This window comes from Hylobates moloch, unplaced genomic scaffold, assembly GCF_009828535.3.
Source record: "Hylobates moloch isolate HMO894 unplaced genomic scaffold, HMol_V3 SCAFFOLD_23, whole genome shotgun sequence".
Classification (NCBI taxonomy): domain Eukaryota; kingdom Metazoa; phylum Chordata; class Mammalia; order Primates; family Hylobatidae; genus Hylobates; species Hylobates moloch.
In genome coordinates, this window is record NW_026652298.1 from 31,365,913 (window position 1) to 31,391,052 (window position 25,140).

The 25,140-nt window shown below is 50.9% G+C and overlaps 2 protein-coding genes across 5 annotated transcripts in view; one reads left to right on the plus strand and one right to left on the minus strand.

Annotated features, from left to right (window-relative positions):
• The first annotated feature begins 1,408 nt into the window (after window positions 1-1,408).
• DEXI (Dexi homolog) lies at window positions 1,409-19,013 on the plus strand. The gene is made up of 4 exons (XM_032144579.2): window positions 1,409-2,320; window positions 14,423-14,951; window positions 15,840-15,982; window positions 18,877-19,013. The coding sequence occupies exon 1, from the start codon at window positions 1,884-1,886 to the stop codon at window positions 2,169-2,171; it is 288 nt and encodes a 95-aa protein (XP_032000470.1). The 5' UTR covers window positions 1,409-1,883; the 3' UTR covers window positions 2,172-2,320; window positions 14,423-14,951; window positions 15,840-15,982; window positions 18,877-19,013.
• Window positions 19,014-19,216: 203 nt separating this feature from the next.
• The window catches only part of CIITA (class II major histocompatibility complex transactivator), a 47,966-nt gene continuing 42,042 nt past the window's right edge, over window positions 19,217-25,140 (minus strand). For all 4 annotated transcript variants that reach the window (XM_032144573.2, XM_032144574.2, XM_032144575.2 and 1 more), the window contains 4 exons: window positions 21,835-21,918; window positions 21,595-21,678; window positions 20,751-20,848; window positions 19,217-20,209 (listed from right to left, as the gene is read on the minus strand). In XM_032144573.2, the coding sequence (XP_032000464.1) occupies window positions 20,773-20,848; window positions 21,595-21,678; window positions 21,835-21,918 (244 nt within the window). In that variant the 3' untranslated portion in view covers window positions 19,217-20,209; window positions 20,751-20,772. The remainder of the gene's footprint in view (window positions 20,210-20,750; window positions 20,849-21,594; window positions 21,679-21,834; window positions 21,919-25,140) is intronic.

The window sequence follows — 25,140 nt, forward strand, 5'->3', positions numbered from 1 at the left end:
AAGCCTGGAAGCAACAATGCACCAAACTGAACATTTTGTACTTCTAGAGGATTCGTCTGGTCTTCACCCAGAATTCATGCTATTTCCCAAAGTACCACATTAAAATGAAAAAGGAAACACCCAACTTTCTGCATGAGCCAGAATATATCTAACTTCTCCCCTGGATCAGAAGTGGTAAGTTCAGTGTGGGCAAGACTTCTCAAGTTTACCATCCATTGATTCATCCAGTCACTTCTATATATCAACCTTATTAAAGGTCCACCGTGTCCCATTAACTCTGCTCAAGAAAGAATTGGGCCAGAGGCCAATGTTCTCCCCAGTGCCTAGCACAAGGTTTGGCACATAGCAGGTGTTTAACAAATATTGGTAGAGTGCATGAACGAGTAAACGTTTGTTTCACCTTCAGCAGTTGGAGAAATGGATAAGAGTGGAGAGTTAATGGTTTGTCCTGTAATTCATATAGAGTGGGGCAAGACAAAGTCATGGAGCAAAAACCAACAGGATCTGGCCTCCAAAGAAACACACCCAGGCTCAGAAATGCAGGATCCCTGGGCTCGCATTTTTCATCTGTAAAAAGTACGCACATACATACCACACTGCCTTGTATGCCTCCGATTAAGCAATGCATATAAAATACTCAGCTCAGTGTGGCCTGAGATTTGAAGGTTTCTTAAACTGCTTTGGAAGGCTCTTTGGGCGAGATCATGTTTTCCTGAAAGACATGCAATTGTTACCCAAGAGCAGGGGAACCAGTGGGTGGGAGAGACTCACTTTTCTGTGTACTTCACGGTGGTTTAATGTTTAGCCATGTATATTATTGCTTTTAAACATGATTGGCAAAGTAAAAAGAAACAAAAAGCAACCTTATGGTTGAAGATCTGAACTACCTCGGAATCTCTTTATTCAGGTGTTCCTTAACTCTAGGATGCAGGTTCCCTAGTGGTCCGAGCTTCCAGCAGCCAGAGTTTGGAGAAGCGAAGGGGACACTGGTGGATCTGCACCGTGAAAATTGGCGCTTTGGGAATGTCCAAAATTTCCAGGGCAACCGTCCGTCGCCCCTCCCCTACCCCGCCTCCTTTTAAAGGAGAAACGGAGTCCCAAAGAGGCATGCAGCAAGGTGCAGCGGAAGCCCGGGTTTCCTTCGGCTTTTGCGGCCTTAGCATTATGTCTAGGTTTGAACTGTGTTCAGTCTCTTTTCCCTCCCCCTATTCGATACGCAGAGCGAATTCGATTTCAGATCTGAGGGCAGACCCGAACCAGGAAAGCAACTCAGACGCGAGCGCCCCGAGGGGCGGAGCGAGGCGGTACCCGCCCCCTGGCGGCCGGGTCCAATCAGCGCGGGCGTTGAGCCGGCCAATTAGCGCGTGCAGGGGGCGGCCTGCCAATAAGCTCGGGGCCGCTCGGGAGGCGGAGCTCCGAGCGCTACCGGGAGGCAGACGCGGCGGCCGCAGCCATGGGCGCTGGGCCTGCGGGGGCGCGGGGGGGGCGCGAGGACCTGCGGGGCCGGGCGGGAGAGACGGCTGCCGGGACCGGCCCTAGACACTGAGCCGCGGTGGGATCCCCGCCGGCTCTGCGAGGCCCTGCGAGCGCCGGGGAGGCGCCTCGAGGGAGCCGAGCAGTCGCCGGCCACTTCAGGAGGGCCCGCCTCGCCTCCCGGGCGGTCGAGAGGGCCTTGGGGGCACTTCTAGGGGTGCGGTGACCCGTCCGGCGCATTTCGGGGGTCGGGGCGCGTTTGCAAGGGGACATCTGGAGCCCGGCCCTGCTTCTGTCGGGCTCCAGGGTACCCCTGGATGGCTGCGCTGTGCCCTCGCCGGCCGCCCGGGCGCCGCAGCGGCTGAGTTCGCCGGGGTCGCCGGGCCGCCGCCGCCCTTGCCACCCGCTGCATGCTCGGCGCCCGGGTCGCGGCCCACCTGGACGCACTGGGCCCCCTGGTCCCCTACGTGCCGCCGCCGCTGCTGCCCTCTATGTTCTTCGTGGGCCTGTTCTTCGTCAATGTGCTGATCCTGTACTACGCCTTCCTCATGGAGTACATTGTCCTCAACGTGGGCCTCGTCTTCCTGCCCGAGGACATGGACCAGGCGCTCGTGGACCTCGGCGTGCTCTCCGACCCCGGCTCTGGCCTTTACGATGCTGACTCGGAGCTCGACGTCTTTGATGGGTACTTGGAGTAAGGTCTCGACTGCCGTTCCCCTCTTCCCTCCACTATCCGCAACCCACGCCCTGGAGCAGCCGCCCAGATCATGCCGCCGCAGCTGGCTGGGGGCACCATCTGGACCGGGATGGTTCCCCAGGAGGAGACCCTCCCCTGCCTCCGAGGCCTGTAAGTGCCCTCTCTGAACAGGATGAGGGCGGGTTGGGGCGCCGGCAAGGGACAGGGAGGCATCCCCAGACCGGATACACACCCCTCCCTCAGGCTTCTCCTCCGTTCACCTCCTCCAGGTCTAACTGGATGGCAGGAATGGCCAGACTCCTCATAAGCCCTTCGTTTGGCTGGAAAGCTTCCCCCAGCAAAGGGGACAGTGGTGAAAAGGAAGGGGACCCCGAGACTAAGTTACATTTGGGGTAGCCCTGTGACTTACCCCCCAAAGCTTATGGAAAAAGCCTTCGCTCCCAAATCCATTTGAGGCAGAGCTGTCAGCTCCTCCCCCAGTCCTCATCCTGGCTTGATGATGACCTTGGCTTTTGGGGGATTCTTGCTCGTCCTAGAAGGATAAAGATTTAGGGGTGTCAGAAGACACAGGGAGCCAGGCACGAATCACCTTTGTACTGTGGCCCTTGGGGTGGCTGGGTGGGGATCAAGTGCAGGGGCTCCAGGCCAAGGCTGTGAGAGGAGGAATCCCAAGGAAAGAAGCCTGTACTTCCTTTTGGCCTTGGGTTTGCTGCTATTTTGGAGTCACGTTTCAGGGTGCCCCAGCTCATCAGTTCTGCAGCTCAGAACTGCAGGGGATGCCAGTTTTGTGGGCTCCCTTCACAGAACAGGCAGGCAGGGAGCTGGTGCTAGGGCTCGCTTTGTCTGCAGTGTTTGCAAGCACTCAGGGGGCTCTTAGGTCCTCGGGAGAAGGGACCACAGGGTCATTGCACTGAGATGGTCAAGTCCTGTGTTTGGGGCTGTGACGAGGGAGCTTTGCATCCAGCATCCAGCCCACTGTGTATGTGAGAGGTAGGGAAATGAAGGTCCAGGAAGGAGTAAGACTTGGTCATAGTCACAAGGAACAGAGGCAGCTGGACTCCATGAGAGAGAACACATGAGCCAGACAAGCTGTCAGGCAGCCACCAGGTCTGGTGAGGGTCACAGGGCAGGCAGGAATGCCTTGGCTCAGCCCCTGAGGCTGGACAGTACTGGAGTGTCACTGGGCACAGGGCCTAAGTGGCAATGAAGAGGGGATGCTGAGATATGGTGGGCAAGGGCTCCTTTAGGAAAAGGGACACTAATGCCATTCACCCCAAGCAGGCTGAGTCCACCCCTCTCCTGCATTACCTGGCTTTGCCAAGACAACCACAGGCAGAGGGTGTCTTAGTTCAGTCTGCTATAACAGAACACTATAGGCTGGGGGACTTAAACATTTATTTCTTACTGTTCTTATAAGGGCGCTAATCCCATCCATGAAGGCTCTGCCTTCATGACCTAATCACCTCCCTAAGGCCTCACCCTGCAATACCATCATTTGGGATCAGGGTTTCAACATATGAAGTTTGAGGAGACAGAAACATTGAGTCTGTTGCAGATGGTGGTACAGGATGGGGTAGGACCTACTGACAGCATAGCTGGGGGCAGAGGGCTCTCCCAATGGGTTCACAGTGAGATTTCTTTGAAGAAGCTTCAGTTGAGCTCAGTAAGATCTTAGCAAGAACCAAGTGCCAGGGGGAGTGTGTGCCAGGTGCTCTGCACACCTCCCCAGCCTGCCTGCCTGCCTGCCTGCCTGCCATCCATCCGTCCGTTCTTTTACAGAACAAATGCTTGTTTGCTCAGTACAGTGCCGGGTGAGTGAACACGGTGAACAAGACAGACCCAGCCTTGGCCCTTTGGCACTTGGTGAGGAAGACTAGTAGGAACCCAAACAAGAGAATCAGAATTTTTTGGAACTATGAAGGCAGGCAAGAAGGACATGAGCTTCCCTGTTGTGTTCACTGCCATGTCCTCAGCACTTAAAACTGTGCCTGGCATCTAGTAGATGGTCTCTGTAGGTGTAGACATGGAGTGAAACAGAAGTGAAACGGTAGAATAGAGATGGTGGGCTGCTTTAGCCGAGGGGTCAGAGAAAGCCTCTCTAAGGAGATGATGCTTTTGAGCAGAGCCTTAATTTGATAGAAGGATCTGGAGAAAAGCAGTCCAGGCTGAGGGAACCAGTAGTGCCAAGACCTTCAGGTGAGAGAGAGTTGGTTTTTCCAGCAACCAAAAGGAGGCCCATGTGGCTGGAGAACAGCCCCAGGAGAGGTCAGTGAGGTGGGTGGGAGCCACACCATGGAGGACCTGGAAGGCCATACCAAGAGCAGCGGAAAGCCATTGGAAGGTTCTAGACAGGAGATGACACAATCCCATTCCCATTTTGCAAAAATGACTCTGGCAGTTGTGGACAGAATGAGCTGAGGGGTAAGAGGGGAAGCAGGGCCACCACCTCGGATGCTGTTAGTTGTCCAGGCCAGAGGTGACAGAGGCTTGGTTGAGGGGAGTTTAGTGAAGATAGAGAAACATGAACAGACTGAGAACAACTCTTAAAAGTAGAACCTATAGAATCCATTCAAAATCTGTACTGAGCATTGATTCTATCGCAGTCCTGGGTCTAGGCCCTTTGCATATGCACTCACTCATTCAACAGACTTTGACTCTGCCTGCTCTTCTGCCAGGCCATGTGCTAAGGCCCTGCGATCCCAAGATAAATCCTTGTCTCCAAGCCAAGCATTTGACTTTGAAGCAGTGTAACTTGGTGAAGAACGTCTTATTTTATCTCTTTACCACATCAACAGAAACACTTCCCCTTCCAAATGAAAACATTGGCATATTCTGAACTAAAAACTGAAACCCAAATGCTTCGACATATTTTGCAGCAAACGCTGTTTAAGCAGAAACACCAGGAAGTATCTCTCAGGGACACCCTTGCAAAGCTCTCGGGGTATCAGGCCCTGACCCTGGGGAGTGGGGAGGCCTGGAGAAGTGGTGGAAGCCATTCACAGCCTTCCCTCCTCCCCACCCTCAAATCCAAGCCAAGTAGGCCTTGCCCCCGAGTGCCGAGGAAGCTCAGAACCCCAGGGTATGAGAGGGGTGGCTAGAAGCAGGGAAGCCGCCAGGAAAGACCTCAAGATTATCTGACCGAGCCTCGTCTCCAGGCCCCTTTCCATAAGCAGGGGAACGCCAGTAGTCAGTCCTGCGCTTTCTCAGCTGTTCTCGTAGTCACGTGTGTTCCCCACACGCCAATCCAGGAAACAGTGACTAAGGGCGTGGAGCATGTCACGCAGTGGGGCCCAGGATGAATCTCAAGATGAATAGGTGCACCCACTTTTGCTCCCTCTTTTTTTTCTCTTATGTGTGGACCCACATAATTCAGTTCCTGAAACATTTGCTGAGCACCTACTTGAGGAGGCAGTATTAGGGTCATGGTTAAGAGCCAGGGCCCTGGGTTCACATCCCAGGGTAGCTGTGACCTTGGGCATGCTGCTTAACCTCCCTGTACTTTGGTTTCCTCTTCTAGAAGATGGAAATAATGAAAATCTCCCTTGTTGTGAGGATTAAGTGAGATATACATAAAGCACTTAGACCTCTTTGTATATAGTAAGAGATGTATTAATATTAACCACTCATATTCATAGTCAGATACAATGGAAAGCGTGTTATACCCATGCCCTTGCGAATGTACAAACCTGCACCTATACTCGTGCGTGAATATTTATATCCCATGAGCAGAAGAGGATAGGCTGCCTGAGTGCCAGGGAGGTCCAGGTCTAGTAGCTGGGGGAGACTTCCACTCTGCCTTCCCAGCCCCAGGACCCTTAGGAGACCTTTCTTGCTGCCCTGTGATTCCCCAGGGCACCAGAACCCTGAAGAGCCGGCTCTGTGGTTTTCCTAGAGTGTTCACTGTTGCCCAGGAGCAGGGAATGGGGAATCGGGAGCTCCCTCCTTCCCAGAAGAAAGGGCCGCAGTGGCTGGCCTGGGAGCCAGGGAGAGTCCTCATGTCCCAGCAGTTCTGGTGCAGAGGCAGCTCAGTTGGATTATTCATCCCGGTTCCTAATGAAAGTGAAAGCTGCTGGTACCTGCCAGCCCTCTCTTGGCACACAGCGAGCTGAGAATGCAGAGACTAGAGAACATTGCCACCAGAGTCGGCTGGTCCTGGTGCAGCTCAGATTTGGAGCTGAGGGTTATCAGACACATTGGTCTATCTTATTCCAGGATTTCCTAGGCTTCAGTTATCTCCCAGCTAGGAACCACAGCTGCTCCTTCCTAACCTGGTCCCTCCTTGCCAATTTGTGGCCTGTGCCATCAGCAGAACCCCAGTGCCGGACATATAGCTGCCCAGGTCAGAAACCCAAACCTTCCGCAGGGACACAGTCAGATTCGAGTTATAGGAGATCCCACAGCCAGGGGTCAGGGCAGATGCAGGAAACCAGGCCAGGAAGCTGTGGCTGTCATCTAAGCAAGAGACAGACAATGGTGACAGAGGGAGGCAAGTACACCTCCAGGCCTGGCCACCTCTCCAGCTCTGCCCCTGACATGAGGCTCACCCAGAAGGTCCTTGGCCACAGGGTACATTGGTGCCAGCTGCATCTTCAGACAGGAGAAAACCCCAGTATGTGTCTCCAGACAGTGAGATGTCAAGGGCCCCGCTCTCTTAGCCCTGAATTATACAAACTGGAGATTTCAGCCAAGAAACAGGCAGGGTCTGCCCCACTTACAGCTCATGTGTCTGTTTTGCTGAACTAAGAAAGTGAGGGCTCTTCTCAATTTGGATATTCATATTTCTGATTTATCTGCTAGTTTTCCTCCCAGAACTTCTGAAAGCATACTCTGCTTTTGGGAAACCTAAGATCACAATAAAAGTGGCAGACTTCTTTATCCCCGTCTCACAAATAAACGGAGGCACAGAATGGGGAAGTGGAGGCCAAGGGAACAAAGCCAAGTAAGACTGCCAGCCCGGTTCCCTGGCCACAGCACCGAGGGTTTGAGGGGTGCCTCCAGTGAGGGCTCCCCATCCCCGACCTTGGAACACCAGCTCCTAGTTTCTGCCAGGCCTGTTTCATACGGACTCTTGCAACTTTTTCCTGAATTAAAAACAAACAAACAAAAACCTCTGTTATGAAATAATTTCACACTTACAGAAAAGTTGCAAGAGCACAAAGAATGCCCACCCAAATTCGCCAGTTGCATCAATTAGCACTTTGCTCGTGTACACATGCATGCTTTTCCCTCTGTATATCCATGCCTGTGTATATGCACACACGTGTATATGTGTAATTTTCATAAGTATTTGAAAATGGGTTCATTATGCGCCTCTACTCCTAAATAATTCAGTGTTTATTTCCTTAGAACAAGGACAAATGTGCATAACCACAGTAGGGTTGTCAAAATCAGCAAATCTACTATTGATACAATATACAATCCTATGACCAATCTCATCTACAACTTTATTCAAATTTTATGGAGGCTGAGGTGGAAGGATCACTTGAGTTTGAAACCAGCCTGGGCAACATAGTGGGACCCCATCTCTACAAAATGTAGGAAAAAAAAATAGCCAGGTGTGGTGGTACACGCCCATAATCCCAGTTACTCGGAAGGCTCAGGCAGGAGGATTGCTTGAGTCCAGGAGTTCAAGGCTGCAGCGAGTTACTATTGCACCACTGCACTCCAGCCCGGGCGACTGAGCAAGACCCTGTCTTAAAAAAAAAAAAAAAATTGTCCCAATAGTGTCCCTTAACAATAAAAAGGGGAGGGTTGAGGTCCAGGATGCAATCCCAGATCAGCTTTTGCATTAATCTCAAGCCTTCTTCAGTGTGGATCAGCTCCTCAGTCTGTCTTTATCTCTCGTGACATTGACATATTAGAAGAGTACAAGGCTGGTGTTTTGTAAACTGTCTCTCAATTTGGGTTTGTCTGATGGTTACACTCGAGATTAGATTCAGATGAGGCATTCTTGGCAGGAATATTGCAGAAGTGAGTGTGTGTCTTCAGTGCATCTGATCGAGAGGCACGTGCCGTCTGTCCCCTTTCTGGCGATGTTAACTTTGATCAGTTGGTGAAGGTGGTGTCTGCCAGGTCTCTCCACTGTCAAGTTACTATTATTCCCTTTATAATTTGCAGTTTAAGATGAAATGCACTAGTTTTAGTGCTTTGTTTGTAAAACTACTTTTTTATGTGAATTTATTTTTAAAAAAATGTCTGTGTCACTAAAAAGAAAATCATCACTTGGCATGGATAAAAACACTAACTGCCAAAGTCATTAACTTTTGGCCAAATACCAAAGCCAGCTAAAGACACAGGGCCTTGGCCTGCTCTCTTTGTTAAAAAGAGATTAACAACTGTCAGGTGATCAACATAAGATATACCAGCCCTAAACTGAAATTTCTCCTCTAAATAATCATAAGGATTGACCAAAAACTGAAAAGCAAATCACTTGCTCACTATGTGTGATTCCTTGTTACTTAGGGTCACCTCCATGTACCCTCTGAAATTGTTGCTTACATGCTTTGCAGTTGGACATATTTTGGTTTAAATCCCAGCTCCACCAACACCTCAGACTTCATCTCCTAAGCCTCGGTTTCCTTCTCGGTAAAACAGGGGATAATAGTAGCACCTGCCTAAGGGCTTGTGCAAATTGGATTGGGATAGTGAATGATGTATAGTCGGTGCTTGCTTAATGAATGATGTGGTCAGTGTCAATGGTGTGTCAGACCCTGAAGGGGCTCTAGCCCAGGAAGCCTTCCCCCTTTCCTTGGGTGCCCTTCCTCCTGAGGACTGGTTACCAAGGAGGGTGTGTCTGTGTGGGCAGCCTTTGAAGTAGCCCAAGGGCGGTGATAATTGGTACCCAGCAAGTCCCCAGATGATGCTGGTGCCCTCACAGCTGCCATCCCAGGCCCCAAGCTTAGAGTGGTGGGGAACTCCCTCCAGGGTAAGGCTTCATTCCTGGGAGTCCTTCCTGGCAAGGGGCTTGGCTGGGTGGTTAAAAATAACTGCCTCTCCCACATCTCCATCACTTGCCCCAAGCATCACACTGTGAAGTCGCCAAGGAGGGTTCCATTAGACAAGGGAGGAAACTGAGGCTTGCAGAAGTTCGATGACTCACCTCAGATACCTATCTATGAGGTGGCAGCATTGGGCTCCTGGCCACACTGTCCTGATGCTTCCCCCAGTGAGGTGGTCTGCTGGAGGCGTCCCAGGGTGGCAGTGAATACACAGCAGCAGATCAGATCGGCTTTCAGGGCCCTGACACCTCCTGAGCACCTACTACTTTGCCCTTTTAACTGGCACCAGGCTCAGTTGTACAGGCCAAGGGTATCAAGCTAGACTTCCTGGTTCCATTTTCATTGTATTTTTAGCATTGCCTTCTGTGTATGACAAATTCTACTGCTTTGGGTGTTATATGGTGACTTAAATGATATTATTAAAAAATTGGAATTTAAAAAGTACATTGGTTTAAAATACTAAGTAAATAATAGTCCAGGTGGTTCTTGGATGTGGCAGGACCTGGAGGAAGGCACTGGGCAAGTGCTGCCCTTCCAGAGGCCTCAGGGAGTCTTGGGTGTGACCAGCTGGAGGCACGTGGTAGACCAGGCATCTTCACGAAGCCTGCTGCTGATCAGCTTTGGCAGTCAACGTGCAAATCCGAAGCCAGATTTGAGAAAGTGGCCATCATTTCTCTGTGACGTTGGCTTTTCTCAGGGACAGGGACCTGTGCAGAGACAGGCAGCTTCTCCTTTGCCGTCTGTCTCCTTCCGGCCACCAGGAGACGGCCAGACCCCAGCCATGCCTTCATTCTGAGATAAGGTAGAGACCCTCCTGCCACATAGCCTGTCACCAGCGTGGAGGATCAGAATGGCTTTGTGAGTAGGGGAGGGTGACTTCTGTCTTTAGCCACTTTAATTGATTGTTTGGTACATGGAGAAAGGAATGAGCAATGGGTTTCTAGAAGGCAAGGTCTCTGAAGGAGGAAAAGTGCTGTTGCTTTCAGAAGGCCCCAGCCTTGAGAAGGTTCCCTGCCGGTATTGGTTTCTACCTGGGAACAGGTGGGGCTAAGGAGGGAAGGAACCACCATATACTGATGTCTCATGTGTGCTGGGTATTGTCAGGCACTCCAGGGACACAAACAGCCCAATGCGGTGGGCATTGTCCCCTTTTCCAGATGAGGAAACTGGCCCAGAGAGGGTGGGTGACTCGTCTGAGGTCACACAGCCTGGAAGGGACAGAACCACAATCAGCGCAGACAGGCTAAATCCAGATCTCACACCGTTTGCCCTGAGGAGCAGGACAGTGGGCAGCTGAACTCCAGGAAAGAATCCCCTTCTACCACTTTCAGAGCCTCGCCCACCAGTGCCTGTAAAACGCCAGGGCCATCTTCTTTACTTAAGCCACATCCTGAACCAGGCAGCTTCTCTGCAGAGTTATTGAGCTAAGACATTGCTTCATGAAGGGGATCTAGTACCCAACTGTCATTCTGACTACAGAAACCAGCCAGCCAGCCACGTCCTCTGTCCAGCTCTGGGGAATGGCTGGAATGAAAGGTTACAGTTTCAGAAAGGGGGAAAAAAATCTAGTGGCTGATAACTTGTCTGCTCTGCTCTAATGATGTCAGAAGATTGGATAACCTGCTGCCCTGGGTTCTACAAGCTGCAGCTCTGGGGTGCTTTTCAGCTTGGGGTTCTTGATGCCTTAGAGCAAACTTGTTCAATCCATGGTGCGGCCTCTAGGCTGCATACGGCTCAGGACGGCTTTGACTGTGGCCCAACAAAGATTCATAAACTTTCCTAAAACGTTATGAGATTTTAGCCTGGCCAACATGATGAAACCCCATCTCTACTAAAAATACATAAATTAGCCAGGCATGGTGGCATGCGCCTGTAGTCCCAGCTACTCAGGAGGCTGAGGCACGAGAATTGCTTGAACCTGAAACTGCAACGAGCCAAGATCATGCCACTGCACTCCAGCCTGGGTGACAAAGCAAGACCCTGTCTCAAAAAAAAGAAAAAAAAAAAAGAATTTTTTTTTTGGTTGATTTGTGGGGTTTTTTTGTTTGTTTTTTTGTTTTTGTTTTGCGATTTTTTTTTTTTTTTTTTTTTTTAGCTCATGAGCTATCATTAGTGTATTTTATATGAGGCCCAAGACAGTTCTTCCATTGTGGCCCAGGGAAGCCAAAAGATTGGATACCCCTGTCTTAGAGAAAAGGGATGAACCTGCAGTGCCGAGTGGTTTCAGCTTTGGGGTCAGGCCACGGGGGTTCAAATCCTGGCTCTGCCATTTATGAGCTGTGTGACCTTGCACAGCTTGCTTAACCTCTCTGAGCTCCATGTGAAATGCAGGGATGATGGTCCTACTTGGCCCTACTTCCTAGAGTTGTTTTTGAGGAATAAGTGAGTAAAGACATGAGTTAGAGTAGTACAAGGTGAACACGAAGTAAATGCTTCATAAATGTCAAGTGTCACAATTTTCATTTAGGGTTTGCCAAGGCTGCCATTGCAAGACACAGGAGCGAAGGGGTTGATCGCTAATAGCCAAAGTGGGTGACAGATGAGAATTGAACCGTGTCCCACAACATCCTCCAGCCCTACATGTGGAAGCCTGGGGTCACATGCCTGTCCTTGACTCACTGTGTGACTTCAGGCAGAGGTCACCACCCTCTCTGGGCCCTTTCATTCTCTGCTATGGCATGAGTGGGACCAGCTTGGATCAAAGTCCTCAAACCTCATACAACACTGTCAGCAGCTTTTCCTGTATCTGCCTGTTACCTGAACTATTAACAGTTTTCTTTAAATTGGCTCCTTTTAAAGTGAAATGTTTTGAAAAGAGAAACTTTTGTGTTTTTTTGAGACAGAGTCTCACTCTGTCACCTAGGCTATACTGCAGTGGCACGATCTCTGCTCACTGTAACCTCTGCCTCCCTAGCTCAAGCGATTCTCCTGCCTCAGCCTCCCGAGTAGCTGGGACTACAGGCACCTGCCACCATGCCCGGCTAATTTTGTATTTTTGTTTGTTTGTTTTTAGTAGAGATGGGGTTTCGCCATGTTGGCCAGGCTAGTCTCGACCTCAATTCGCCATGTTGGCCAGGCTGGTCTCAAGCTCCTGACCTCAATTCGCCATGTTGGCCAGGCTGGTCTCAAGCTCCTGACCTCAATTTGCCATGTTGGCCAGGCTGGCCTCAAACTCCTGACCTCAAGTGATCCACCCACCTTAGCCTCCCAAAGTGTTGGGGTTACAGGCATGAGCCACTTTGAAAAGAAAAACTATATTACTACCAGAAATGGAAACTTGGCATCACTTGCTATAAATTGAAGGTAACCCTACAGATAAACACAATGAAAACAGGAGTGTTAGTAAATTCCACATGTAGCCCATTCAGACTGGAGATCTGCACACAAGAGGGCAGCTACAGCCAGACTAGTGCCTGGCTGGGACTGTCGGGGAGGCAGTTTGTGGTCACGGGATTGGGAGAGGAGTGAGGTCCTCACCGAGTGATTCCATCTTCTCTTTTTTTTTGAGACAGGGTCTCTGTCACCCAGGCTGGGTGCAGGGGCACAGTCATAGTTTACTACAGCCTTGAACTGCTGGGCTCACGCAATTCTCCTGCCTCAGCCTTCCAAGTAGCTGAGACTACACCATGCCTGGCTAATTTTTAAATTTTTTATAGAGACAGAGTCTCACTGTGTTGCCCAGGCTGGTCTCAAACTGCTGGCCTCAAGTGATCCTCCCACCCCGGCCTCCCAGAGTGCTGGGATTACAAGCATGAACCACTCTATCCAGCTGATTCCATGTTCTCTAACATCCCATCCACACAAACCGGAGATGGGCTCAAGGATGACCACAGGCCTTGGAGATCTCTGCAGTGAGCATCGGTGCGGCTGAATCTGAGTAAAGGATTCTGCTTCAGGCTGCTGGCCAGCAGGTGCCTCAGGAGCAGCCTGGTGGAGGGCAGCTATGGGGGACATTAGCTCTGAATGCACTTACAGCCTGGGCACCAAGCAGGCTCTGGAGGCAGAGAAAGGCCTCAGCAAAGAAGAGCAGGTCGACCTGCAAGGAAGAGTGAGTGGAGGGAATGGGGCAAGGCACCCACAGCCTCTGCTAAAGTCTCATGGCACTTAGCAGGGTCCTCAGCCTCTGCTAAGAGCTCAGGAAATGGTAGCTGCTCTCATTCAGACCATTTCCATCGTTATTACCAAGCCAGTGCCAGCTTGGCCTCTCATAGCTGTGCGTCTTTAAGCAGGTTACTTGGCTTCTCTGAACCTCAATTTCTTATCCTATAAAATGATAAGAACCTCAGTTTCTTAATCCTATATGATTCATGGGTCTCAGTGGAAACAGTTCCGCCCCCTTAGGTCGACCTTGGAAATATGGTAGGAGGGCATTTTTAGTTGTTCCAGTGGCCAGGGGTGCTACTGGCATTTAGTGGCCTGGAGCCAGGGATGCTACTAAATACTCAGTGCCCAGAACAGCCACCCCACATCCAAGAATTGTCCTACCCCAAATATCAATAGTACCCTGTCAAACAACAATACATGTCACATGTTTAACATACAAGTTCTGCGAGATGTTCAGTGAAGTTTGCGAAAGGGATAGTGAGCTGGCAGATGAGGCTTGGAATCAGAGCAGGGCTTGAGGGGGCTGCAGAGGGGTTGGGCATGGGAACAAGAGGTGCTGCAGAGACACTGGCACCCAGCTAGGCACACAGAGAAGGCAGTGGGAAACGGGGACGTGCCAGGGGGCCAGGCCATGGAGATGATGCTGCATCCTGGGAGAAAGAGCCAAGTGGGGCTGCTGAGTAACTTGGCTGTGGCTAGTGCCTTCCTGTAGGTTGCAAAGCATTTTTCCGGGCAAAGTGGGAGGTGTTGCCAAGCCCTGCCCACTACCCAGCGCTGGCTTAGCTGGCCCAGAGCTGCAAGTCAGCCCTCAGACCCTGGGTGACTCCCGAGCAGGCTGCACCAGCATCCCCCTCCTCCCTCCCAATAAACAGGACAGTCCTTCCTCTCCCGTGTGACATTGTGCTGGTTCTCCAGCCCAGGGTCTCTGAGAAATTAGGCAAATTCATTAAAAAGAGTTTTATATTTGCAGAAAGACATTTTCAGCCTGAGTCTGGGCCTCCCAGTGGTTCCCTAAATTCGAGGGATGGAGGAAGACTTCCCTACCCCACCCCAAGTCTCCTGAGCCTGGTGGATTGGTCTCTGTCCCCGGCCAACCTGGTGGCAGGGTGGGGCTTCCATGCTAGTAACCCCCCTTTTTCCTTCTTGTTAGGCCTGCTCCCCTCAAAAGCTTCGTGCCAACAAAGAGGTTCCTGTTTGGACCCAGGAGAGTGGAAGAGAGATTGGGACTGAGTGCTGAGGTTGGGAAGGCACCTGCTCCCACAGAAGTGGGAAGGCAAGGGGCGTCCCAAGACCTCATCTGCCTGCAGCATCACACCGATGGCCTGGCCTTGGCTTCTGATTATTTGCAACTGCGATGGATGTTTACAGGAACCCAGCCAGAGTTTGCCTCCCTGCACTTCATCCCGGAGCGCACCTGCTTCCCCCACTTCACCTTTGGAGAGGACACTTCAAACTGCGGACACACGCAAAAGCGACTCCCAGCTCTGTTCGATGTGAGTTGAGCCTTCAGGCCAGCTGGGTTTAGCCCGAGGCTGGTCTTAGATGCAGCGCCTGTTTCAGGGAGTGACTCAGAAGAAAAAGAAGCTGAGGAAGCTGTTGGGGGGCTGAGGGTGGGATTCTGGCTTCTTCATTTCAGGTTACTCGTTCTTCAGCAAGTTGGCAAAACAGACATCATGCTGGTGAGTGCCACGTTACTCCCCTGGCTGGAAATGCTTTTCTGAAAGTATGACTGTTGTGCCTACTTAATTCTGATAAACCTGTTTAAGCAATACTTAGGAGGCTGACTTCTTTGGATTAAAAAAATGTATGCAACTCCAACCCCTGGGGCCCTGCCTTTTTTTTTTTTAACTTTGAGATTCGGGAAAGGAGTTCTAGGCAGAACCTTGTGGCTGACAAACAGCAGAAGATCAGGGCTTCCCAAGTTGGAGATCCAGTGGGGTTCAGAGAGTCTGCCCCAGTCAGGCTGGCGTGAAAATCCCAGGCTGGCCCTCTGCCCCACTCCACAAGCCAGGGACAGCATTTGGGGTGTGGTGGGAAAAGCCTGAAGGCCAAGCTGGAAACCAGGCCTGAATCCCATAGAAGTGGGCCTGGGTATCCCCTGTGCCAGGCACATGGTAGACCTTCATTAAAGATGGGGGGAAGGGCTTGGCACGGTGGCTCATACCTGTAATCCCAGCACATCGGGAGGCCAAGGCAGGCAGATCACTTGAGGTCAGGAGTTCGAGACCAGCCTGGCCACCATGGTGAAACCCCGTCTCTACTAAAAATACAAAAAAATTAGCCAGGCGTAGTGACGCACACCTATAGTCCCAGCTACTCAGGAGGCTGAGGCAGGAGAATTGCTTGAACCCAGGGAGGCAGAGGTTGCAGTGAGTTGTGAGCACGCCACTGCACTCCAGCCTGGGCAACAGAGCAAGAGAAGGATTAAATGAGTGGAATTGGGTCAGCTTGCAGTTTCATGGAATACTAGCAGTAATTCTCTCCAGTTTGCAGAGCACTTGATTTCAAAGCATCTTCACATACACACCAAGTGAAGCAGGGAACAAATGATTGACCCCTTTCTACAGGCAAGGAGACTGAGGTGTGGGAGAGTACAGGCGGCAGAACTCTGGGGGGAGACAGTCGTAGCACCACTTGCCCTCCTGTGATGCTAAAGAAAGAAAAACTACAAAATCTGAAAAGAAGACATTTGAGAAGCCCAAAGAAAAAGGTGAGCGTGAGGAGGGAGATGTTTGCATGCAGAGAGAGGCCTGAAAGGAAAAGTGACCATTTGGAAGGTGTGCGGACTTAAATCCACTGGACGTGGAATTGCACCATCATGCCCTGGTTCCTCCGAGCAGCGCTTTACCACCTGACAAATGGGGTTCAGGGGCACTTCCGGCACACTGTGCCTGTGCCTGCAGAGAGATCCTCCAAAGAAGTCAGAAATCCATTCCTTTATAGGAGTGTGACTGTAAGTATCACTTAGATCTGTGACACGGGGACAGTAATTTATCCACATCTTATGATGTCTGTGTGTTAACTATAAAAAGGTGCCCCTCTGGGTTAAAAGGCTCCACACCAAGACTCCCAGCTTGGCAAGCAGAACCCAGACTGGTTTGCAGCCCCCATGTTTCCCCTTGTCCAGGTGCCTTTGTGCAGTGTACAGACTGGCCAAACTTACCTGGCAGCCCTGTCCAAAGAGTTTTTTTAATTTGCTAAAATATAAGACTCACCAGGGCAGGAACATCTTATTCATGACTGTGCACTCAGTACGTATTTGTAGAATGAATGAAACAGTTGGGTGAGGATTATTTGTTCGTTTTATGTTTATTGAGCACCTATTATACACAGGCGCCTTGCTGGGTACAGAGGGCACAGCAGTGTACAAAGCAAGATGTTTCCTGCCCTCCTGGAGCTCATGTCCTAGGACAAGAGCAGACTGCATAAATAAGTGAAAAAGATAAACCAGTGATGGGGTTGGAGAGTGGGGCAAGTCCTGAAGGATGAGAAATCGGCCACATGGAGAGCTGGGAGGAACATTCCAGCCAGAGGCAAGAATGAAACACAGATATATGTAATAATGACAGCCAACATGTTACTGAGCTCTAATTCTCAACATATTATCTCACCACACCTTCACATAATCCTATAAAGAAGGTGCTGTGGTTATGCCCATTTTACAAATGAGGAGACTGAGGCACAGAGAACTAGCTTGCATAAGTAAGTGGTAAGGTGGGCGTAGAGCCCAGGCAACATCGTTCTAGAGTCTCTGCCACTTGCCCCTAGACTCTTATCCCTCTTGAGTAGGAGTTTAGCACAGCGCCTGACACACAGTCATCACTTGTTGAGCTAATACTTTCTGAGCGCTTTGAATTTCCCTTGCACTGTGATAAGGGCCTTGCATATATCAGCTCATTAAATAAACAGTAGTGGCCAGGTGCGGTGGCTCACACCTGTAATCCCAGCACTTTGGGAGGCCAAGGCAGACAGATTACCTGAGGTCACGAGTTTGAGATCAGCCTGGCCAACATGGTGAAACTCCATCACTACTAAAAATACAAAAATTAGCCAAGCGTGCTGGTGCATGCCTGTAATCCCAGCTACTTGGGAGGCTGAGGTGGGAGAATTGCTTGAACCCAGGAGGCAGGTGTTGCAGTGAGCCAAGATCACGCCACTGCACTCCAGCGTGGGCAACAAGAGTGAAAACTCTGTCTCAAAAAAATAAAATAATAAACAGTAGCTATAATTAACAAATCATTACTGTGAATAACTGCAGGCTCTGACCTCATTTCATCATCACACAGACCAAAAGCAGTGGGTCAGACCAAAAACCTGGCACGTGGTACAGTGGATGATTAGAGCACACCTCAGTGCTCACTCCTGTAGCTGCACACACAAGAGGCCCATGGCCTCTGTAGACTCTACAAGTGCAGGGATCCCTTGCAGGGTGACACCTGAGCTGTTTACAAGCTGAAACTGGATGGCAGCACCTGATACCCTTTGCAGCCAGTTCGAGGCAGGAGGTGCTTGCCTGTCTGCAAAGATCATCAGCCACGCAGCCGGGTCTGGATCCCTCAGACCCTCTTGACACCCAACTCTCACTTGCTGGGGAGAGGAGCAGAGCTTGGGAATCAGGCTGATCCTGTGGGCATTGGGGCTGGTGAGCTGGAGCTGAACAGGCAGCTCCCACTGCCACAAGGAGTAAGCTAAGCTGTCTTGAATTGGGGCTTCTGAGCAGACTATGCCCAAGTGAAAAGCAACAGTCACGCCGGCAGCTCGCTGGGTAGAAAGCGGAGCTGCGAAGTCCCTTTCGGGCTCACTGCAGCCAAGGCGGGACTCCATCTCCACTAAAAACCAGCTCACTCCCAGGACAGAGCTGTGTGTCAGAGGCAGGGGCAAACGTTCCCCTTGGTACAGCTTTTGGTGCTTCAACCTTTCTCATCCCCAATGAATTTTCCACTGAATTATAGGAAGCCACAAAGAAAAGTCCTCTCAGAAAAGAGGACTTGAGCCAAGGTGGGCTCTGGTGTATGCGTGCGTGTATGCGTGCGTGTGTGTGTGTGTGTGTGTGTGTGTGTATGTGTGTGTACATGCACACACGTGCATGTGCACATGTGGTGAAAGGAGGGTGGGTAGGAGCGTAGCAATCCTTGTCACACTGGCCAACAAAATATGGCAGAAGTGGGCTGGGTGTGGTGGTTCACACCTATAATCCTAGCACTTTGGGAGGCTGAGGCAGAAAAATCTCTTGAGGCCAGGAGTTCAAGACCTGCCTGGGCAACATAGTGAGACCCTGGCTCTACAAAAATAAAACTAAAGATGAGCTGGGCTTGGTGACTCACACCGGTAGTCCCAGCTATTTGGGAGGCTGAGGTGGGAGGATCACTTGAGCCCAGGAGGTTGAGGCTGCAGTGAGCCGTGATCATACCACTGCATTCCAGACTGGGTGACAGAGCGAGACCCTGCCTCTTAAAATATATATATATATATATATATATATATATATATATATATATGGCAGAAGTAATACTGTGTGACTTCTAAGGCTAGGTTATGAAAAGTGGTCTCTATCCCCTCCTCTCTCTCTTTTTCTCTCTCTTTTTGGGACACCGTCCAACCTAGCCACCCTGCTATGAGGAAGCCCAACTAGCCCACATGGAGGGGTCCCAGCCAACTATTCCTTAGTGGAACCGAGGCCCCCAGCCAACAGCCAGCATTGCCTGCCAGACATACAGGAGAACGAGTCTTCAGGTGACCCCAGCCCAACCCTCAAGCTGCACCACCTGACACAGAGTAGGACAGAAGGAGCTGTCCCTGCTGAGCCCTGCTCAAATGACAGATACGGGAGCAGAATAAATGTGTGTGTTGTTTTAAGCCACTGTGATTTGGGGTGGCTTGTTATGTATTAGATAACCAGAGCAGTGGGTACCCCAAAATGGTAACAGGGTATGAACTCAAACCCTGGACCTGCCTGTGACATTAAAGAGACATTTATAATGTAGTGAAAAAAGACACAGGAAATGAAGCTGTGCTTCCAGTCTGTTCCCCTCTCACCGCCCCATTAGTGTCCCATTAGCTGTTTCCCTGCTAAGGGCCAGTGCATCTGGCCTAGCTTTGGTCTTGGCCAGCAAAGTCAGTGCATTGAATCCCACAGACAAAAGCAGCTGCCACAGAAGCCCAGCCTGTTGTAATCTGGGGAATTAGCAGGCTGGGGGTTGCCCACCAGTGTCTTCTGAGTGCCCGGTGTGCCCTATCAAGGTGTCTGGTCGGAGAGCACGGTGGAGAAGTACTTTCTCTGTGGCCGGGTACAGTGGCTCATGCCTGTAATCCCACCACTTTGGGAGGCTGAGGTGGGCGGATCACCTGAGTTCAAGAGTTTGAGACCAGCCTGGCCAACATGGCAAAACCCTGTCTCTACTAAAAATAAAAAAATTAGCCAGACGTGATGGTGGGTGCCTGTAGTCCCAGCTATTCGGGAGGCTGAAGCAGGAGAATCGCTTAAACCCAAGAGGCGGAGGTTGCAGTGAGCCCAGATCGTACCACTGCACTCCAGCCTGGGCAACAGTGAGACTCTGTCTAAAAATTAATAAAAAGAAGTACTTTCTCCCCAGGGTGGAAGGGGCCAGGGCAGGCAGAATGGGGCTGCCTCTGTCACTCCCTTTGGCCTGGCCGTGGCTGTCCGCAATGTCCTTCAGGGAAGGCCTCAGGGCTCCTGGGTGGACCGCAGCTGCCACGAGGCATCCATCCAACTGGGCACTAAAGGAGCCTGGAGCCGGGCCTGTGCCTGACAGCAGAGCAAGACGTGGTTCATTCCACAACCGGGCAGGGGCCAACCCTGAACCAGGAGGGGCTGGGTGCCAGGATGCTGAGGCTCATGGGATACAGCCTGGAGAAGAGCTGTGTCCACAAGTACCCAGTTCAAGGTCCAGCGTGGTTAGTGTCCTCAGAGAACGTGCTGTAGGGGGAGGAGCCAGGAGAGGGGGTTTAGCCAGGACACTCTGGGAGGGGCAGCTTGATACCTGGGAAGGGTGCTATCAAGATGGGGGAATGGGAGGGGCAGTGGGAATGCAGCACAGTGCGGGGAGCACAGGGCTGGGGGACAGCGATCTTCATAGTGAGGGGCAGGAGACTTGTCAAGCAAGTTCATTTGAGACAAACCCGGAGCATCAGGGCAGCCACCAGGCCGAAACAGCAGCTGGGAAGGCTTGGAGTCCCCAAAAGAAGCTCTTCCAAGCACTGAGGGTGTGGGATGTGGATGGCCAACTTTCCTGTCCCCTGGTCTCTAAGCCTGACCACAGGGACCACGCTCGCAAAGCCTGGAGGACAGCTCCACCGAGCCCAGGGTGGAGATGGGGAGATGTCTCTGACGACGCATGCGTCCAAGGGTGGTGGCCCAGCCCCACCTGTGTCCCGCCCACATTTTAAGAATGCCACCTTCACAAGGACACTGCCCCCAACCCACTGCGGCTCTGCCCTCCCAAGCCCACCCTGGTTACCCTGTCCAGAGCACAGCTGGGATCATCTCAGGCTGATCCGTGAATCCTGTTGTTGCAGGTGTTCCTGGACACTGAATGGGATGGTGGGCGTCCACATCCTGCAAGGGGGGATGGGACACAGAGCCAGGTTAGAGGAGAGAGGGCGGCCTGGGGCCCCAATGACAGCTGCTCCCAAATCCCTCCTTCCACCCAGCCTAGAACCTTGGGGACTTTTCCCCTGGCAAGATACCGACCGGTGTGGGTTATGGGGAAATGGGGAAAAGGGGACGCCTAGGAGGCCCGAGATTCCTTTATGGTTCTGCAGCTGACTTGCTGTGTGACCCCAGAAAGGTTAGTTAACTGCTCTGTGCTTTATTTTCCTCATCTGTAAAATGGGTCTTGTAAGACCCACCCTGTGCATCTTAGAAGAGGTGAGTGATTGTGGAAATAAAGGTGCTTTGAAAGAATATAAAGTAACCAGTATTGGACATCATGGTGACTTAATAAAAGATAAACCTGAACCATATGAAAGTGCCAATTTTATAGGTCAAAAATGGGTGGATGTCAGCAATTTCATATAGTTCGGCCTAATATAGCATTTATTGGGCATTTTTGTGTGCCAGCTACTGTTGTTATAAGAGCTTTGTAGGGCTCGATTAGTTTAAGCTGCACAAAACCTCTTGGGTGGATATTATTACCATCCTCACTTTACAAATGAAGAAACCGAGGCCAGAGGGGGAAGTGTCTGCTCACCCAGGGTTGCAGATTGGTGAAGGGAAGAGCGTGATTTCAGCTCTGGGGTCACACTGGGCCACACGCCTGGGGAGTGAGTTCTTCTCCACCCACCAGGGTTGCCTGGACTTACGCCAGTGTCTCCACATGAGGACACCTCCGAAGGCTGGCAGCGAGCTGCTGGGCCCCGGCAGCCGTGAACTTGTTGTACTGGACGCTGGCAAGAGAAACTCACCTTGGGGCCTGGCCCTTGGGACTCCCAGCTCCAGACCAAGGCCACCCCCACACCCAGCCCTTCTAGGACACCAGGGAGAGACCCTCAGTGTCCCCCACTCGGGGCTGAGCCACCCACCGCCCAGACTCCCACACTCACTCCATCACCCGGAGGGACACCATATCCGGAAGCACACGAGCCAGGCTCTCGGCTCCCACGTCGCAGATGCAGTTATTGTACAAGCTGTCGGAAACAGAGGCCAGGGGAAGGGATTGGAGGCCCATGTGTGGTCAGCCTTCCAGAAGCCACCACCCCTGGCTTCCAGAAAAAGCCTGGTCCCACCATCCCTGGGGGAAGGAACCAGTATTTATTGCACAGCGGAGCCTGGCATTGTGCCAGGTACTTACAAAGACCATTGGGATGGTTCCCATTTTCCAGATATGAAAATAGAGGCTAGGAATGAATAAGTGACTTGCTCAGAGTTTCTTTCCCCAGGTCCCACTAGTTCTCTTGTTCAGGGCTGTGGTGATTGCTTCTAGGGTCTCGGTGTCCCCTGCAGCCTGGAGGTCAGCCCCGTGGGAGTCACCACCTACTGGGATTACTGCCCCATTTTAAAGACAGGCAAACCAAGACCCAGAGAGTTGAGACCACTTCTCTGTGGTCAAACAGTGAGCCCAGGAAAACAGCAGGACTAAAAGGAAGTCATTTCTTGCCTTACTGTGTGGAAACTCCCAGGAGAACGACTTCCCAAGTTCAAATCCCAGCTATGCCTCTTACTGCCTATGTGACCTTGGGCAAGCTACTCAACTCTTCTGAGACTCAGTTTGCCTATCTGTAAAGTGGGCGTGATAGAGTCACTGTGGGGAAGAGTAAATGAATCAATGCTGGTATAACATTTAGAATATGCTTTGGTGCCTAGAATGAACTAAATGTTAGCTATGGTTCTGACTACCTCACAGGAACGTTGCTGAGGTCACATGAGTTAACACAGAGGGCGTGACCAGCATTGGGGGCAGGAAGAGAAAAAGCCAGTCACTGGGCCAGCTCCAGTTTCTGCGGTGTATTCATAACCAGCGTTAGTAGCAGCGAAAATAGCATGATGAGTGTCATTGATGACAACTTCGGCTGTTTACCTGACACCAAGCAGCCTTTTAACAGGCCAGGTGCTGCTGCGGGTATGATTTCAGGGCCATGACTTTGCCATGATTCAGCCTCAGAGCTCCCTTGCAGGGCTGCATATAAAAGCAGCAGGTGCAGTGGCTCACACCTGTAATCCCAACACTTTGGGAGGCCGAGGTGGATGGATCACCTAAGGGCAGGAGTTTGAGACCAGCCTGACCAACATGGCGAAACCCCATCTCTACTAAAAATACAAAATTAGCCGGGCATGATGGCACATGCCTATAATCCCAGCTACTTGGGAGGCTGAGGCAGGAGAATTGCTTGAAGCCGGGAGGCAGCGTTGCAGTGAACTGACATTGCGCTCCAGCTTTGGCAACAAGAGCGAAACTCTGTCTTGAAAAAAAAGAAAAAAATAAAAGCAGCAGGTTTACACTGCTGCCAAGTGGATTCAGGCTAAGTCAACTCATATCACAGGTCAGCTGGTACCAGTGCAGAAACTAGATGGGGGTTTTGCGATCTCTGAACCCTGGAGACCCTTCCTCCACCTCACAGGGAGAGTAATCTAACCATATTTCATCGATGCCAAGACATATATGTCACCATTTGAATATCACTGAGATCAGGATGTGTCTTATAACCAATAGCATGTCACAGTTTGCATTTTGTCCTCATGTTGGGGTCTTACAATGGGTGGCATCTTAGATTCCATGAGATATGATGTTTCTTAAAGTGTAAATCAGGGTGGGCATGGTGGCTCACACCCGTAATCCCAGCACTTTGGGAGGCTGAGGTGGGTGGATCGCCTGGACCCCGGATTTCAAGACCAGTCTGGGCCACATGGCGAAACCCTGTCTCTACTGAAAACACAAAAATAGCCTGGCGTGGTGGTGGGCGTCTGTAATCCCAGCTATTTGGGAGGCTGAGGCATGAGAATCACTTGAACCCACGAGGCAGTGCTTTCAGTGAGCTGAGATCATGCCACTGCACCTTAGCCTGGGCGATAAAGTGAGACTTGGTCTCAAAAAGAAAGAAAAGAAAAGAAAAAGTGTAAATCAGATCAAGTGTCACCTTCCCAAGCCCACCTACTTTTCCATTCACACTGAAAAAAAACTGCAAATACCTCTTGTGACCCACAAGGGCCTGCCTGTGTGATCTGGATTCCCCTGACCTCCCCTCCTTCCACCATTGCCCAGTCTCTGTCCCTCATTCGCTACACACAGCCACAGTGGCCTTTCTGACCCTCAAGACCCAGCCCCTTTTCCCACTTAGGGCCTTTGCACCTGCTGTTCTTTCTTCCTAGAGTCCTTTTCCCCTAGAGCTTCTCACAAAAGAATCATCTCCCCAGAGGTCCTGTACCCTCCTGGGGCTTGTTAGTTTCCTTCCTAGCATGAATCACTGTTTTACAATATTTTATTTATGTATGTGCCTAATTCCTACTATGCAAAGAAATTCAAAAGCAAGGAACGACATCTCTCTAGTTCATATTTGTATCTCTAGTTTTTAGCACAACTATGAACCAAACAGATTCTATTTTTGCTTTTGAGTTTCTTTGCATAGGAAGAAGTAAGCACCTACATAAATAAAATATTGTAAAACAGTGATCATGCTGGGAAGAAACTAACAAGGCTCAGGAGGGTACAGGACACAGCTACTTGGGAGGCTGAGGTGGGAGGTTCGCTTGAGTCCAGGTAGTCAAGGCTATAGTGAGCTATCATTGCACCCCTGCACTCCAACCTGGGTGAGACCCCATCTCCAAATAAATAAATAAATAAATAAATAAATAAATAAATAAATAAATAAAAAAGGTGGCTGGGCATGGTGGCTCACGCCTGCAATCCTAGTACTCACTTTGGGAGGCCGAGGCGGGTGGATCACCTGAGATCAGGAGTTTGGGACCAGCCTGACCAACATGGCAAAACCCTGTCTCTACTAAAAATATAAAAACTAGCTGGACGTGGTGGTGGGCGCCTATAATCCCAGCTACTTGGAACACTGAGGCAGGAGAATCGCTTGAACCTGGGGGGCAGAAGTTGCAGTGAGCTGAGATCACACCACTTCACTCCAGCCTGGGTGACAGAGCGAGACTCCATCTCAAAAACAAAAATTAAAAAAATTAAAAATAAATAATAAGGGACCAAATGCCATCTTTCCTGGGAATCTGACTCTGGCTGTCCTCAGTAAGTGAAGAGCTCTGGCGAAGAGGAGAGCAGTTTCTCCCAGTCTGGCGAGTGAGAAGACCTGGTAATGCTGGGTTGGATGACTGGGGCTCTGGTCCAAGCTCAGTCCTCTCATCTCTGGGACCATACCAGGGTCTGGCTGGAGGTCACTCAAAAGCAAGAGGTG

Coding starts and splice junctions, on each gene's coding strand:
- DEXI (XM_032144579.2), top strand. CDS start 1,884: ATGCTCGGCGCCCGGGTCGCGGCCCACCTGGACGCACTGGGCCCCCTG.